At 35.6% G+C, this 13,683-nt stretch overlaps 2 protein-coding genes across 3 annotated transcripts; both read right to left on the minus strand.

Annotated features, from left to right (window-relative positions):
* Nucleotides 1,410-4,407, minus strand: LOC18785906 (probable purine permease 11). Of its 2 annotated transcripts, none has more exons than XM_007218077.2 (2): nucleotides 4,303-4,407; nucleotides 1,410-2,789 (listed from the first exon to the last, which is right to left on the minus strand). In XM_007218077.2, exons 1-2 carry the CDS (start codon nucleotides 4,337-4,339, stop codon nucleotides 1,696-1,698), a joined length of 1,131 nt encoding a protein of 376 aa, XP_007218139.1. In that variant the 5' UTR covers nucleotides 4,340-4,407; the 3' UTR covers nucleotides 1,410-1,695. The 2 variants fall into 2 exon arrangements, with proteins under 2 accessions (XP_007218139.1, XP_007218138.1); XM_007218076.2 differs by lacking the exon at nucleotides 4,303-4,407 and adding an exon at nucleotides 4,001-4,219.
* Nucleotides 6,321-10,628, minus strand: LOC18784751 (ras-related protein RABH1b). The gene is made up of 6 exons (XM_007218349.2): nucleotides 10,265-10,628; nucleotides 8,303-8,373; nucleotides 7,810-7,898; nucleotides 7,371-7,482; nucleotides 6,897-6,987; nucleotides 6,321-6,710 (listed from the first exon to the last, which is right to left on the minus strand). The coding sequence occupies exons 1-6, from the start codon at nucleotides 10,379-10,381 to the stop codon at nucleotides 6,564-6,566; spliced, it is 627 nt and encodes a 208-aa protein (XP_007218411.1). The 5' UTR covers nucleotides 10,382-10,628; the 3' UTR covers nucleotides 6,321-6,563.

Genomic DNA, 13,683 nt, shown 5'->3' on the forward strand with positions numbered 1-13,683 from the left:
CAAATTCACAATCGTTTTGTTTTAGAAGCCAGTAACTTGAGGCGCAAGTTATCCACTTTCAAAATAAGTCTGCTAGAATCTACATTGCTAGCAGTGGCACGCTCACACACCAAAGAAAGCTGACTTGTCGACCAGCAAGTGGTCTTCAAGCCAGTGGGGAACTTCGCCCTTCCACATCAGGAGTTAAATACGAACACGGGTGAACACTAGTACACAAATAACAATCATTATTATCTCAGAGGTTTACACATAAATTAACTTCCCTGGTTTAGCTCATCTTCATTACTATAAATTACACGTAGTAGACGTACTCATACTATCAACGGTTCACATGAAAACGCTAGTATCAATTATTCATGTACATGTAGGTGACTGATAACTGAACACAAAAACTCTATTGAAATCTACCAAAACCTTCAGTTAGGAGCAAATACTACAACAAGTCCTCTTTCATCTTAAATAAGAAGGGAAAAAAAGTGAAATAGCTAACCCTTATCCTAGGCATTTGTGGCACATATGTGCTATGCTAAGAACATGTGTATAGCTTTTGCTGGTATGCTTTCTAAAGTCTCATTACAGAGGTCTTTGTATGATCAAATATTACTCAAACTTCCAACAATTTCTCCCATCAATAGAACTATCTTCGCCTCAATAATTTAGAGATGCCCTAATCCAAATCAAGCGAAAATTGACCCCCTCAATTTGGAATATTGCCTGGCCTAGTGGTTTGCTTGGTTTGGCCTTTGGTTCTACATTGCCTGCACTACAGGTTTTCTGTTTGTCTTTTATCTTTTTACTCTTCGTTTCTCCTGCTGTCATGTTTCCCTGGATGTTGCTGGCTGTGCTTTGTGCTCTTCCAAATAATTGGCTGCTCTCTGGTTTGTGGTTGGGGTTTGATTTTTCTGCTTGTTTGTTTCTTCCATCATGGCCTTTTTGCCATGGGGACTGGGAAGAGAGGCCTGCTCCCCTCGGTTTGTGTTTGCTTTGTAACTTCCGCTGGGAACTGTCCCCTTGCTTATGTCTCCTTTCCAGTTAGATATATTCATTCATATACCACAAAAAAAAGCAAAAAAACCACAGATTTACATTAAACATGTACATTTTCCTTCTATCATGTAGATTTAGAGGCTACCTACTGCCAAAATTTTCAGCCATCATTAAACGTCACTTGTGCATACGTTTTAAGCACTTTATTCCTTGAGCATCTGAAATCACTTGGCCGGAAAAAAGATGAAGAACCAACACAGAGGTACGATCCTACATAACAGATCCTGCTCAAGATTGTGCTCTCTCTCACCTCTGTCATCAGTCTACTAAACCTAAAATTCAAGTTTAGACTGTAGAAAACCTAAAATTAACCTTAATTCTCAAAAGGACTATTTTACACTACGTGCAGTTCAAATGCAATAGAGTATAAGAGGATCTGAATGACCAATTACATGATCGACTGAGACTAATACAACTCCATCCCATGATTGTTTCTATAATTCTTTATCTATTTCGACATTTAATCATCTTAGATGACCATGACCATAAATATTACAGAGAAACAAAATAAATAATGTGATGTCAATGACATTAAAAAACTTCTATAACCAATATATAAGTTGTATGGCGTTGATCAAAGTCTTAAAAAGACAGCTGCTATAAATAATTGAAGAGAAAAATGTATTCCTGTGCATTTTATTCAACCAATCAGGCAGAAGAATCATTGTGTGATTCCGTAACACCAGTCTGCCTTCTTCTTACCTTAGAATCATCAAGGTAGTTCTGATAAATATATGTGGCAAAACCCCAAATAGCCAGAAGCATAGCAATTATCTTGACACCGTCCATCTTGTCATGGAAAATTATCACAGCAGCTATAGGAGTAACAGCCAAGGAAAGAGTACTAATTACGTTGGAGAAGAGAGAAGAAACGACGAAAATCAATCCCACAACACCAACAGAACAAACTTGCCAAGCCACAGCTGTCCAAACTAAGGTCATCACATAAGAAACTCGTCCCTCGCCAAAATTTTCCATTTCCCCATGCAAAGTCCTCCATTCCCCACTGGCAAAAAGACCCACAGTTGCAGCACAACTGGCAACCAGTGCTGTATAGATTTGCATTTCCAAGACCACAGAAAAGGTTTCCTTCTTAAGAACTTTTTGGAAGGTAAGCTGCATGAGGGAAAGCAGTAGAGAGTAAATTGCTGAAGCTCCAAGGGTACAGATGAATCCAAGGATATGTTTCCACTTTGAGACTCCTGCTGGTCCACTGGAATCATCACTGACAGCAATAAGAGCTGCTGAGAATGACACGATAATCACTGAATTAAGAATCAATGCAGTGAACTTCTGGGAGTTGATGAAGTACGAGAAAACTGCATTGAAAGCTAATTGAGTTGCACAAATGAGGGAGTAAGTAGAGGCAGATAGGTACAAGAGTCCGACAGAATACAACATGTTGTCACAAGCCAAGAGCACTCCAAGGGCGAAGTAAATCAAGGCAAGTACTTTAATGGAAGGTGGGGCTGAAGAAGTTAATGGATCTTTGGATGAAGGAATAAAATAAAGTGGGATGAGAAGAACTGGGAATGCTGCAGTTTGGACAAGAGTGGCCATCCATTTACTATTACCACCCCGGTCATAATAGAATCTCCCAAGTAAAACCGCAGCAGCCTGCCCCACAATGAGGAAGAAGATGTTGAGTGCCACCATAAACCACCATTGACAGCGGCCAAGTTTGACAAATTGTGTTTGCTCTATGACAGTTTCATCTTTGGGTAAAATCGATTCTTGGCTATCTGTATTTTTACATGTAAACAAATTAGCTTCTTTATGGGTTTATCAAATTATCGTAAACCAAAAATTAAAGCATTTGAACCTGGAGAATCATGAAACATGTAAACCAAAAACACAACATCTATAAAGAGAGTTTTTCTCTACTGGTAAATGTCATAGCCAAATTTCAGATAGACACTATTGGTCGAGAGGCAAGACCTCATTTCCTCGTACTTACAATCAGCATAGACCTTTAATGATCTTTGAAAGAGTATTACTTACACATTACTGCGTATTTAAAGGTCTCCTGTATCTCTTTTTTTGTAATTGCAAAAGCATATGGACGCTTCTATCAGGTTAGCCAAAACAAATCACATGCAGGAAACCTTGGAATGTCCTTTTCTAATAAAGGTGATTCGAAGATTCAAAACAGAACAAAAAGGCCTTCTTTTTTGTATTACTCTTTTGCTCTTACAATACACAGAAGAATAATGTAATTGTCATGCCCAGGAGGAGCATTTGATGCATTGGTATGATAGGCTCCAATCAATAAACATGCATGCAGTTAAGCATATAATTTATAATCATTAACACATTTATGTTGCAACAATATGCCTGTGGAAATAACCATAAGGTCAAGCGTATATCCCCAAAAAAAAAAAAAAAAAGACAAGGAGGAAAAAAAAGCATAGTTGAAAGCGAAGAATTGGGTCGTTTGTGCCATAAATTCATGCCCAACAAGCTAAAAGCACAATGGACTCAAATCCTCACCTAACCAGCTAAAGCATATATAATACTCATCAGAAGCACACAAAATAAATAAATGAACTAATTTGACGAAAAAATAAGTCAAAAATCGAAATCCAACTGAACTTTTCAAACCCGCAAGTAACCAACCACCGAAAGAAACCAAATACTACGAAGAATAAGCATGTGTGAAGATTCAAAGTGAGTCAGTGACAGATTTTAACCGGAAAAAAAAAAAACTGAGTGCCCAGAATTCAAGATTGCATATTCTGTTCTTCTCATAAGTTTCAAAGCAGCCAAACAGAACCTCATATTTTGATTAGTCTGACGAAAACCCAATAACATATCGACCAAAATAAACAAAACCCATGTCTAATTTCGCCTTTAATCCTTAGAATTCAACACACAAAATCAAAAACCAAAAGAAAAACAGAGAGAGAGAGAGAGAGAGAGAGAGAGAGAGAGAGAGAGAGAGAGAGAGAGAGACCTGGCATGGCCATGCTTCTTAAGGTTTGCGTGACTGAATGAAACACTTTCAAGTCTAGAACCCACCAAGCGGTGGCCCGTATTGTTAAGAATGGAACAAAGAGGTTTTTTAGTGGGTATTTACTGTTGCGGCAGCGTGCTTAAACGATTCCAATTTTCAATCATGTAATTATGAATTTATTTATTTTTGTGTTCTTCGAGTGGTTTAAGGGTTCAAAAATAAAAATAAAAATAAAAAGAGCCCAAGGTTAGAGGTTAGAATCGTAAGATGGTTAAGATGAATCAGATAACCGGGGTACATACCTCTCCACCATTCAGATTCTGCCTTGTGTAAAGACATCAGAAATCTGCGGCTAAAAAGAAAAAATAACACGAGAAATTTGAGGTGCCCTTCCCAAAATGCGTCTGAGGAGTGAGAAAGTACAGATTTATGTTATGTTACGATGTTTGCTCGCAAAATAGGTACAAGACTGGAATCTATGAAAATAAAAGGGTATTCCTGGTATTTGGCGGTAGGCATAGCACAAATAAGCGATAAAGTGGTGATATATAGGTGATATAGTGATGATAAAAAGGTGATACATAGGTCAAAAGTCTTATTTACCCCTACAAATATAGCATGTGCTGCTCACATGACTAAATTTAACAGAAAATGTAACGGTAGGACCAAAGCCTCAATTAATAAAGAGTTGATGGACCATTTGAACGAATAATATAGTTTAGGGATCAAAATATAAATCGGGTGCAAATTTAAGGACCATTTGAGTAATTTACCCTAAGTTTTTTTTTTTTTTTTTTTGGGTGTAGGAAAATCTTCGAAATTTGGAGTTCACAACCTGAAAATGTTTTGTAATGAAAAAAAAATAGAAATTTAATCACATACTCATTCTTAACACTAAAACTATAAATAAACCATACACTATTTAGTTTTTATAAACATATCCAAAAAAAAGCCCAAAAAATGACAGCTGGACTTATTGAATTTATTTTTGATTATTAAATTACTTTGATGCCCTATTGAGTGTTTTGGGCTTTTTTATGAGGTTTTGGGGTTGAGTTTGTTTTAAGAAATTAATGGGAGTTTTGTAATTTAAAAAAAGTTAAAAGCCTTTTTGTTATATTGTAAATGGGCTTTAGGTGTGTTTCTAAAGTTCATTTCATATAAGATTTTTTTATAATTTGAACACCTATATTGGGTATAATTGTGAATCTCCCTATATACACGAAGTATCTCTTATGTGATTATAATACAAAGAAAGTAGAAAATATTTTAGTAATGTGACATGTGGATGATGTGCTACGAGTTTACTCAAATTATAATAAGTGTACAATTATAAAAGTTAAGAGTCTATTTAATTCACGGAATGAATTGTTTAGGAATGTATTTCCCGGCCTATTCAAAAGCTTGGAAATACTGGCAAATGATAACTAGGAAAGACCTTCTATTTTCTTTCACATGTTTGGTTTGTATAGTAATATAGGAATTGAACTTTGTTCCCTTTTCTAATAACACCCTAATTAACTAAAGAAAATCCAATAATTTTTATGATTTCCATGTTTAAGGTATTTAATTTTCAAGAATGTACTCACCAAACATGAGAATGACAACTCATACCCATTCCCAAACTTCTAAACCTTGAACCAAATGGAAAAGGGAAAATCTTAAACTCAATACACATGTTATGCAAATAAGAGTACTGTAGTGACACAATGATAAGGACCCAATTTCGCACAAATTATAGTGTGTTTACAGTGATATCCATTCAAATCATAACACACGTTTCTGCCCAACATGAACCTAATTTCTATAGATAATTCTTCCACATACGAAGGTTAAGATTTTAATTAACATAGGTGAGTTTCCAAGACTAATCTTGAGATTTTCTATAACACCAATTTCTAAAGAAAGAATAAAGAAAAGAAAACCGTCTACTTAACTTACTTATATCAGGAATACCATTGTGACACTTTCTCGAGCCAATTATCCATTGACATGTATTTTAACTTTCTGACATGACAATGCAACTTTTTCACATGATAATGAGTGATAGGCTTGGGATACCACCACGGTGACATCCCCATGTAAGTTCTTCCCACTCAAAAGAAGTCGAACTTGAGATATCTTTCAACATTAAGAAGATTAGTATTGCTAAACTAAGAGCTAGTTGGTTAAAATTAAAACTCAAAACAGAATCCTTCTTAATTATTTTCTTTTTCCCCTTGAACTTTTTTCCCAGTTCGCAGGTATGGATAAAATATTAGAAACAAAACGCAAATTTAACACTTATCTTATAGGGTGGAGAAAATATAAGAATATTTCAAAACATAAAATCATAGAAATCTATTAAAATCACTTTGCAAAACAAAACGTCTCTTTTAATTACTTTTAATTTAGTCTGAGTGTTTGTGATATTCTAAGCTTAGCCAAACAGTATAAAAATCCTTTACCGATCAACCAAACACAAAACTCCGAATGCTACAGTAACTAAGCTTTACAGACACAGTAGGATCACCGAAGCATATAAGGAATGGGGTAAAGAAGTTGAATAAAAAACCCACGTAAATTAACAAGCACATCCGCCCGACTGTGCCTGTGACTCTGATGAATTTGCATTGGATGACTTGAGGTTCACATCAACCATATCCTCTTGCTTCGTTGAAGAAAGTGTTTCCATTCCAGGCAAGGCGGCTGCTATCTTTCGGAACAGTGCCTGCAATCGGATTAATGAAAATTAACATAATGACGTGTGCATCTGCAACCGAGTAAATATCAAGTGACCTTGACGAGGGTGCAGTGTTCTCAACAGTAGTATCTTGATCTACCCCACGCAACATAATCATACCATTAAGACATTACATTGCTATGATATAACTCATTAAAGATAAATGTGACTTACCTTGATATTAAAGCCAGCCTTGGCACTAGTTTCGATGAACATAACATTGAGCTCACGAGCTTTGGCTTCTCCTTCCTCTATGGAAACTTGCCTGTCCATCCACAACATGGCCCATATATGAGCACCGGAAGTGGCAAGAAAAATCAGATGCAATAAGCTAGCCTAATTGACAATGAGATACGACCTGAGGGGAAAACTTGTAGTATTACCCTCCTCGTTCCCATCTACAGTACCAAACATGTATTCACCATACATGTTTTACGAAGGTACATCCGCACAGCTTGATTTAAAGCATCTTCTTCTAGTGCTCAGATTGGTCAAGCACGCAAATGAAATAAATAGCATGCAAAAGATGCAACAAGTCATCATTCTCATGAAGACCACGTTTACATGACTATGGAACTAAAAAGTGTAGGAAACAAGAAAAATCAACTGTCTTCATAACTTACTGCAGAGAATAAAGCAGATCACTACCTTTTGTCTACAAGATCTGTTTTGTTTCCAACAAGTACAATGATAACATCACTTCCCCGCTCAGTGCGAACCTCTTCAATCCACTTGGAAGTGTTTAGGAATGATTGCCTGCCTATACCATAAGAATGAGCCAAAATTGAAATTCATCAAACATTGAACATAAGACCCAGTGATTTAATTAGAAAGAGATGAAGTTCAAGCTCAACAAAGTTAAGTTTGACCAGATTTTTTTTTTGTTGTTTAAACAAAACAAATCCCTCACAGATGGGACTCTTAACAAGAGCTTCTTCAAAAGGATATTCACAAAGTATTTGAACAGCTGGACTAAATTTCAGGTCCAACAATTTAGATACAGTAGAGAGAGAGATTAGGTCCAACAATTTAAATACAGTAGAGAGAGAGAGAGAGAGAGAGAGAGAGAGAGAGAGAGAGATCATACTTGCAACATCATATACAATGACTGCCACAGAGGAATCCCTGATATAGCTTGGAATGAGACTCCTGAACCTTTCCTGCCCAGCAGTATCCCTGTTCAAATTTCAAAACTTTATGTTTCACGAGATACAATTTTTTTTTCACAATGTGAATCTTGTCCCAGGATGAGATAAGTATGAAAGCCTAATAATCACAGAGAGAATATGGAAACAAATCCAAAGCTTTAAATGAATGTTCAAGAAAGACAAGTAAATGTGCCCCAAGTACTTAGAATCATAATGAGAGTACCAGTGACCTCTAAGAGGCAAATTTCTTTAATAAAAGCAACCTAGTAACCACTCATTAAGTCCACAATAAATTAAAGTCACATCACAGAATGAGAACACTGAGCAAGCTCATGTATATAAGAAATCTAACTGTATTTGATGAAAATAAAACCTTTGAGAAAACATGGTAACATCTACAGAAAAATAAACTTAAAAAGGATAAAGACTGACCAGAGCTGCAATCGAACAGTTCGATCTTCAAGGTACATTGTCTTTGACAGAAAATCAATGCCGATGGTAGCCTGGTCATCAATGAATAAACATATAAGCTAAGAAAGAGAAACTCAAACAAATAATTCAAAACATGTAAGTTAAGAATTGAGCATAGATATATGTACAGTGCCAGATAAGTACATAAATATGTGTGTGTAACATTACATCAAAAAAATAAATAAATAAATAGACAAGTGTGTGCACATTAAAAGAGATGGATGACAACTAAATAAGTATTTTAAATAAGGAGCTGTTTTTCAGCCGTTATCAAATTTTGATGAAGAATGCATGTCATCCACTGTACAATTAGTCGTTCATATATAACACAATGGCTGAAAAACATGGTCTCATGTAAGAACTTTATTAAAGAATAACTATATACATGTATAATTATGTCAACATAACAAAGACATCCACAGGAATCCCAACCAAACTAAGAAAAAAGAACAAAAGGTAATTAGGATTGATATCTGTAGAGTGTCAGCAAAGAAAGACAAATGAATGACATTTGAAAAATCAAAATAATTGCGTTACAGAAAATGCATCCACAGGAACACCCACCAAAATAAGAAAAGGAAAAGGTGAAAACAAACAAACTTGTGCAACTAAGACAAAAAAGATAGATATTAAACCTAATTATTCCATTGGGAATAAACATTTAGAAACCAAAAAGTGTTGCCCCTATGGAATGATAGGTGAAAATCCACTGGTAGTGCTCATAGCTCAATGGCTGAGCATTTGGCCAAAAACAAAAGGTCAGTGTTACAAATCCCAGAATGACACACCTGTTTAGTATTAGATTGTACTAACTTATATATCATGTTTATAACTAATGCCTTTTTCTTGTGGCTGAGGACCCAAATCATAGACACATATCCCAATCATCCATAAATCATCCATGCATGTCATAGGTCCATTTTAGGTTGGCTCTGCATAGATTCACTCATAGTCATAAGCTTTTTATATAATGATATGTTTCTCAGCCGTTATATCAGATATGAACAGCTGACCACCATTAATGGTTGAGAAATAGGTACTTATTTAAGGATCCTATTGCTGAAACGGAGGGTGACACCCTCCAATCCCCGTGGAACCCCACTTCAAGTTTTAATTTTGAATCTCAGCCCCACCACATACCAATCCATGAACGATTACTGTTGCATCATTTGAAGAAAGTCATAAGCAACTGGTTTAATTCTTTTTCCCTACTCCAAAGTAAAAGAAAAGAAAAATCATAAACTTCTAATATTACGAAAAGTTATTATGGGGGCCAATCCTTACCATGGTTATGAACCTCACTTCATTAGAACATTTTTCAGCTTCCGCTTAATGTTTGTCCTCTTTTTTTTTTTTTTTTTTTTTTTTCTACACAACTCTCCTTTGTTATTAAAACTTAACGTACTACTTCAACATAAAAAGGAGAATGCTGTAATGTACTTGGCACTTGGCAGGCACATTCCAGCCGTCGTCACATAAGGCCCCACATCAGCTTCCACAAGAAAGTAGAAATACTATAATTAAGACTGCTCAACTATAGTACAGAAATCAGTGTTTGGATTCTAATAATAGCAGTACCAGCTCGTGGTTCCACACAAAGATTTGGATCAGCATTTATTTACAAATTTCACAAATATGTACCACAACCATAAAAGTCTAACAAATGTAATGAAATTTCAATACCCCGAAGAATTCAAAATTTGATACCAAACATAGCTCATAGCTGTTAGATTGAAAACAAAAATCGCAAACGAAAGCAATTTCAATTCCATCATGAATTGGAAAACTCTATGCCAATCAATCGAAGACATTGTTGATGTTCACAGCAACTATTGACAGAAATGAAACAGCAATAGACTGCAAAGCTCGAAAAGTTGAAGATCAAAGAAATTGCAAAAGAATTGGATAGGGAAATCCGATTACCTGATACGTGTTGTCGAACTTGTCGTACATGAAGCGAGTGATGATGCTGGTTTTGCCGACGGACTGGTCCCCCAAGAAGACGAGCTTGTACTTGGCGAGAGCCGAAACGGGAGCCATGGAGATTTCGGATCTACGTGGATCAGATCGGGTTCAAGGTCGAGATCTCGCCAGAGATTTATCGGACAGATCGAGATCTCGGAGCCTCGTTCTAAATTCGCTTCGTTTGTTTTATTTTTCCTCGATTTCGTTTGGGTGCGTATTTATACGACGATGATCTGTTGGCATATAGAGAAAGAGAGAGACGGAGACAGAGAGAGACTGTTTTTTGCGCGTGAAATTGGTTTGAAGTGGTTTTCCATGAAAATAAATTATTAATGTCAAAAATATTCTTACACGATTAACATTTCAGGTTGTTATTAGCTTTCCAGTAAAATGCATGGCTAAGTGGAAAGGGCCTTCATAATTTGGGTAAGAAACTTCCTCCCTAGTTTAGACGCTTGTATTTAGAAGAAAAATAAACATGCTATTTTGGAGGCCAAAAGGCAACACTTAAAGCTTATTTAAATACATTTTCTTTTATCAACAAGGTCTAGCATAGTGAAAAATGGTCTTGATTTGCAGCCAAATAATATCAGGTTTGAACCCCTATGATACTAAGGTAGTGTGTGTGTGAATCCTCTCATCTAACAAAAACAAAATCGATTTATTGGTTCATCAACTGTCTCAAGTGTAGGTCTCCAAGCTATGGAATTGGCATCCAGGCATATCGATCTCATCGGTTAGGCATACTTGTAGGCTCCACCTTATAACTTGTGAAAAAATATACATTTTTTGTTAAATTTCAGAGAGATGGGCAGCGGCCCACTATTAACAACACCGATATTGTCTACAACTTAACCACCTATATAGCCCAGTAGGTGTGGAGTTCTATCACAAAAGGTCTCGGTGATATTAGTAGTGGAATCACTCATTATATATTGTATTTATTTTGTTAAGTTTTCGATGTGGGACTTTATATTCTTCAACATTTCAACTTAACTCCAGTGAATAATCTAACACTTGGCCTTTTATTAAAGATCGTATATGTAATTGGAGCTAATAATTACTCATAACTACCTTTTTTTAAGTGAGTGACTTTCATAGAGTTGACAAATTCTTAAATACTTTCATAGAGTTGATAAAAGTCATTAGTAAATGGCAAGACTTTTGCTCTTACAATTAGCCTTAAAAGTATGGAAAAGTCATTCATATAATAAGCTTTTTAAAAGTCATTAACTTTTTGGATACTGCCAAACTTTTAAAGACTTTTTAAAAGTCATAACTTGATACCACCAAACTTTTAAATAATTTTTAAAAGTCACAATTAAATACCACTAGACTTTTATAAACTCTTTAAAAATCTAAATTGAATACCTCCAAACTTTTAAACTCTATAAAAGTCATTAAAAGTTTGAATTGGATACACGTCTTAATCTTCTAAAGAACTAGCAAGTTAATTTAATAGGAGCTTTTAACTAATGAGGTCTAGCGTAATGAAAAAAGGCCTTCACTTGTAAACTAATGGTCTCATATTCGAATCCCCATGATACCTTAATAGAGTGTGTGTGTGTGTGTGTGTGTGTGATAAACCTCATCCCCTTATAGTTTAGGAGAGGAACTTACCTATACCAAAGATACCATCAGGGGCGGAGGTACTCTAGGGTCTGAGGTGACCTTGCCCCCCATTGCAATCCATAATAACTTTATTTATAATTATATGTAAAATGTTTGTGGGCCCATTACACAACTAACATTAAAATAAATAAAATAAATAAAAAGGAAAGTATTAATCCTCTAATAATCAAACCAATGAGCCAAAGGAATAGAAAATAAATAGTTTAAAGGAAAATGAGATTTTATCAAAAGACTTTTCCATTTTGATGCATGAAATTGAGTACAAAGTTCTAAAAAATGTCCATTTTTCCTTATAAAAATTATTGATGTATGATTGATTTTCTCTTTCTATACTTGTATTACGGTTCGGCCCCCTCACATACAATTCTGGCTTTGCCATTGAATACCACTGTGGCGCTATTTCAAGCCAATCACTTATTGACATGTATTTTAACTTTCCGACATGACAATGCATAATAAGTTTGGGATACCACTATGATGACATCCCCATTACATGTAAGTTTTTCTTGTAATTTAAACTCTCACTTGTATTTTAAATAAATTAAAAAAAGAGCTTTGACGTTATATCACCATGCAAGTTGAAGTCCAAAGTTAGCACCAATCAGTTAATTTCTCTTTGAAATATAGAAACCTTTTGTGGTTATTTCATTTGATCTTGTCAGTTCACCTTTTAAATCTTCTAATGATTGCCGGTTTCCCCAGGATATACGCGACGTACTTATTTCATGGATATGGGACCAGGGACGTCTCCATATTTCATCCCACACTATAATATCATGGGAAAGTATGTGTTGAACAATTAATCTCAACATATAAATATTTTAAAAAGAAATTAAAATCCAGTTTTTATTTTTTCTATATTAAGAACCAAATTGATGAGGCCGACGACAAGGTAAGATGTTTTTGGTGCAGATTTTACATGGTAAGTTGGTGAGGGCCAAAGGTAGATATTTCCTATTATAAACCAATTTATTCATATCCTGGTTTCTCATCCTTGACTACGACTAGCGTTTCTTTCCTCTTTTCTATTTGTTATTTGGGTGCCGTATTCAATACTAAATTATTTTGAACTCTTTCTTTGAGAGGAAGTTTAATTATTTCATACAAACAAACATTCCTTTTTTGTCAGGACAATTGCTCCATTTGGAAAAAACCAGCAAACAAAAAGGTTACCAAAAGCTTCATAATCCTACCTTCCATATATGCACTCCATGGCTCATTATAAAACCCTGGCCTTAACCCTAATTGTTTTCATTCTTAACCTTCGATTCTCTTAGACCCCAAAAGAAAAGAAAAGAAAAAACCTTATCTCATGGCTGGCTCTATGAAGAAAACCTTCTACTACAATTTTTTTCCCACCAAGGCCGAGGAACAGGAGGAAGCGAAAAAAGGCGGTAGCAGCAGCGGAGAGAAACAAATCAGCCGAGTTCTGATAGAAATGCATGACTTTCCGGACAATCAGCCACCACTGCTACTAAAGCATACCGATCCACGGGGCATCATAAAGGCTGTTTCTGTAAGCGAAATCCAGATGGGGATTCTTTTCTTTTCATTCAGTGAGACGTTTGAGCACATCTTTCGACATTGGACGCTGGACGAAGTTAACTTGGTCCTAAGTGGCTACAACAAGTTCCATGTTTTGGTGAAGGATGTTACTGATCATGAAGAAACTGAGTACAGAAGTGACAGAATATTTTTCCAGAGGTTGCAAAACGATGAGTTCTATATTCTTGGGTGTTTGGATG

Source organism: Prunus persica, chromosome G2 (genome assembly GCF_000346465.2).
Source record: "Prunus persica cultivar Lovell chromosome G2, Prunus_persica_NCBIv2, whole genome shotgun sequence".
NCBI lineage: Eukaryota > Viridiplantae > Streptophyta > Magnoliopsida > Rosales > Rosaceae > Prunus > Prunus persica.

Bases quoted from the DNA above. Each gene is read 5' to 3' on its own strand.
- LOC18785906 (XM_007218077.2), bottom strand. From the start codon at position 4,339: ATGTCTTTACACAAGGCAGAATCTGAATGGTGGAGAG. The intron at 2,790-4,302 runs GTATGTACCCCG...GTAAAAATACAG, and splicing joins AGAATCTGAATGGTGGAGAG to ATAGCCAAGAATCGATTTTA.
- LOC18784751 (XM_007218349.2), bottom strand. From the start codon at position 10,381: ATGGCTCCCGTTTCGGCTCTCGCCAAGTACAAGCTCGTCTTCTTGGGG. The intron at 7,899-8,302 runs GTCAGTCTTTAT...AAATTTGAACAG, and splicing joins ACTGTTCGATTGCAGCTCTG to GGATACTGCTGGGCAGGAAA. The intron at 6,711-6,896 runs GTAAGTCACATT...ATCCGATTGCAG, and splicing joins AGGCTGGCTTTAATATCAAG to GCACTGTTCCGAAAGATAGC.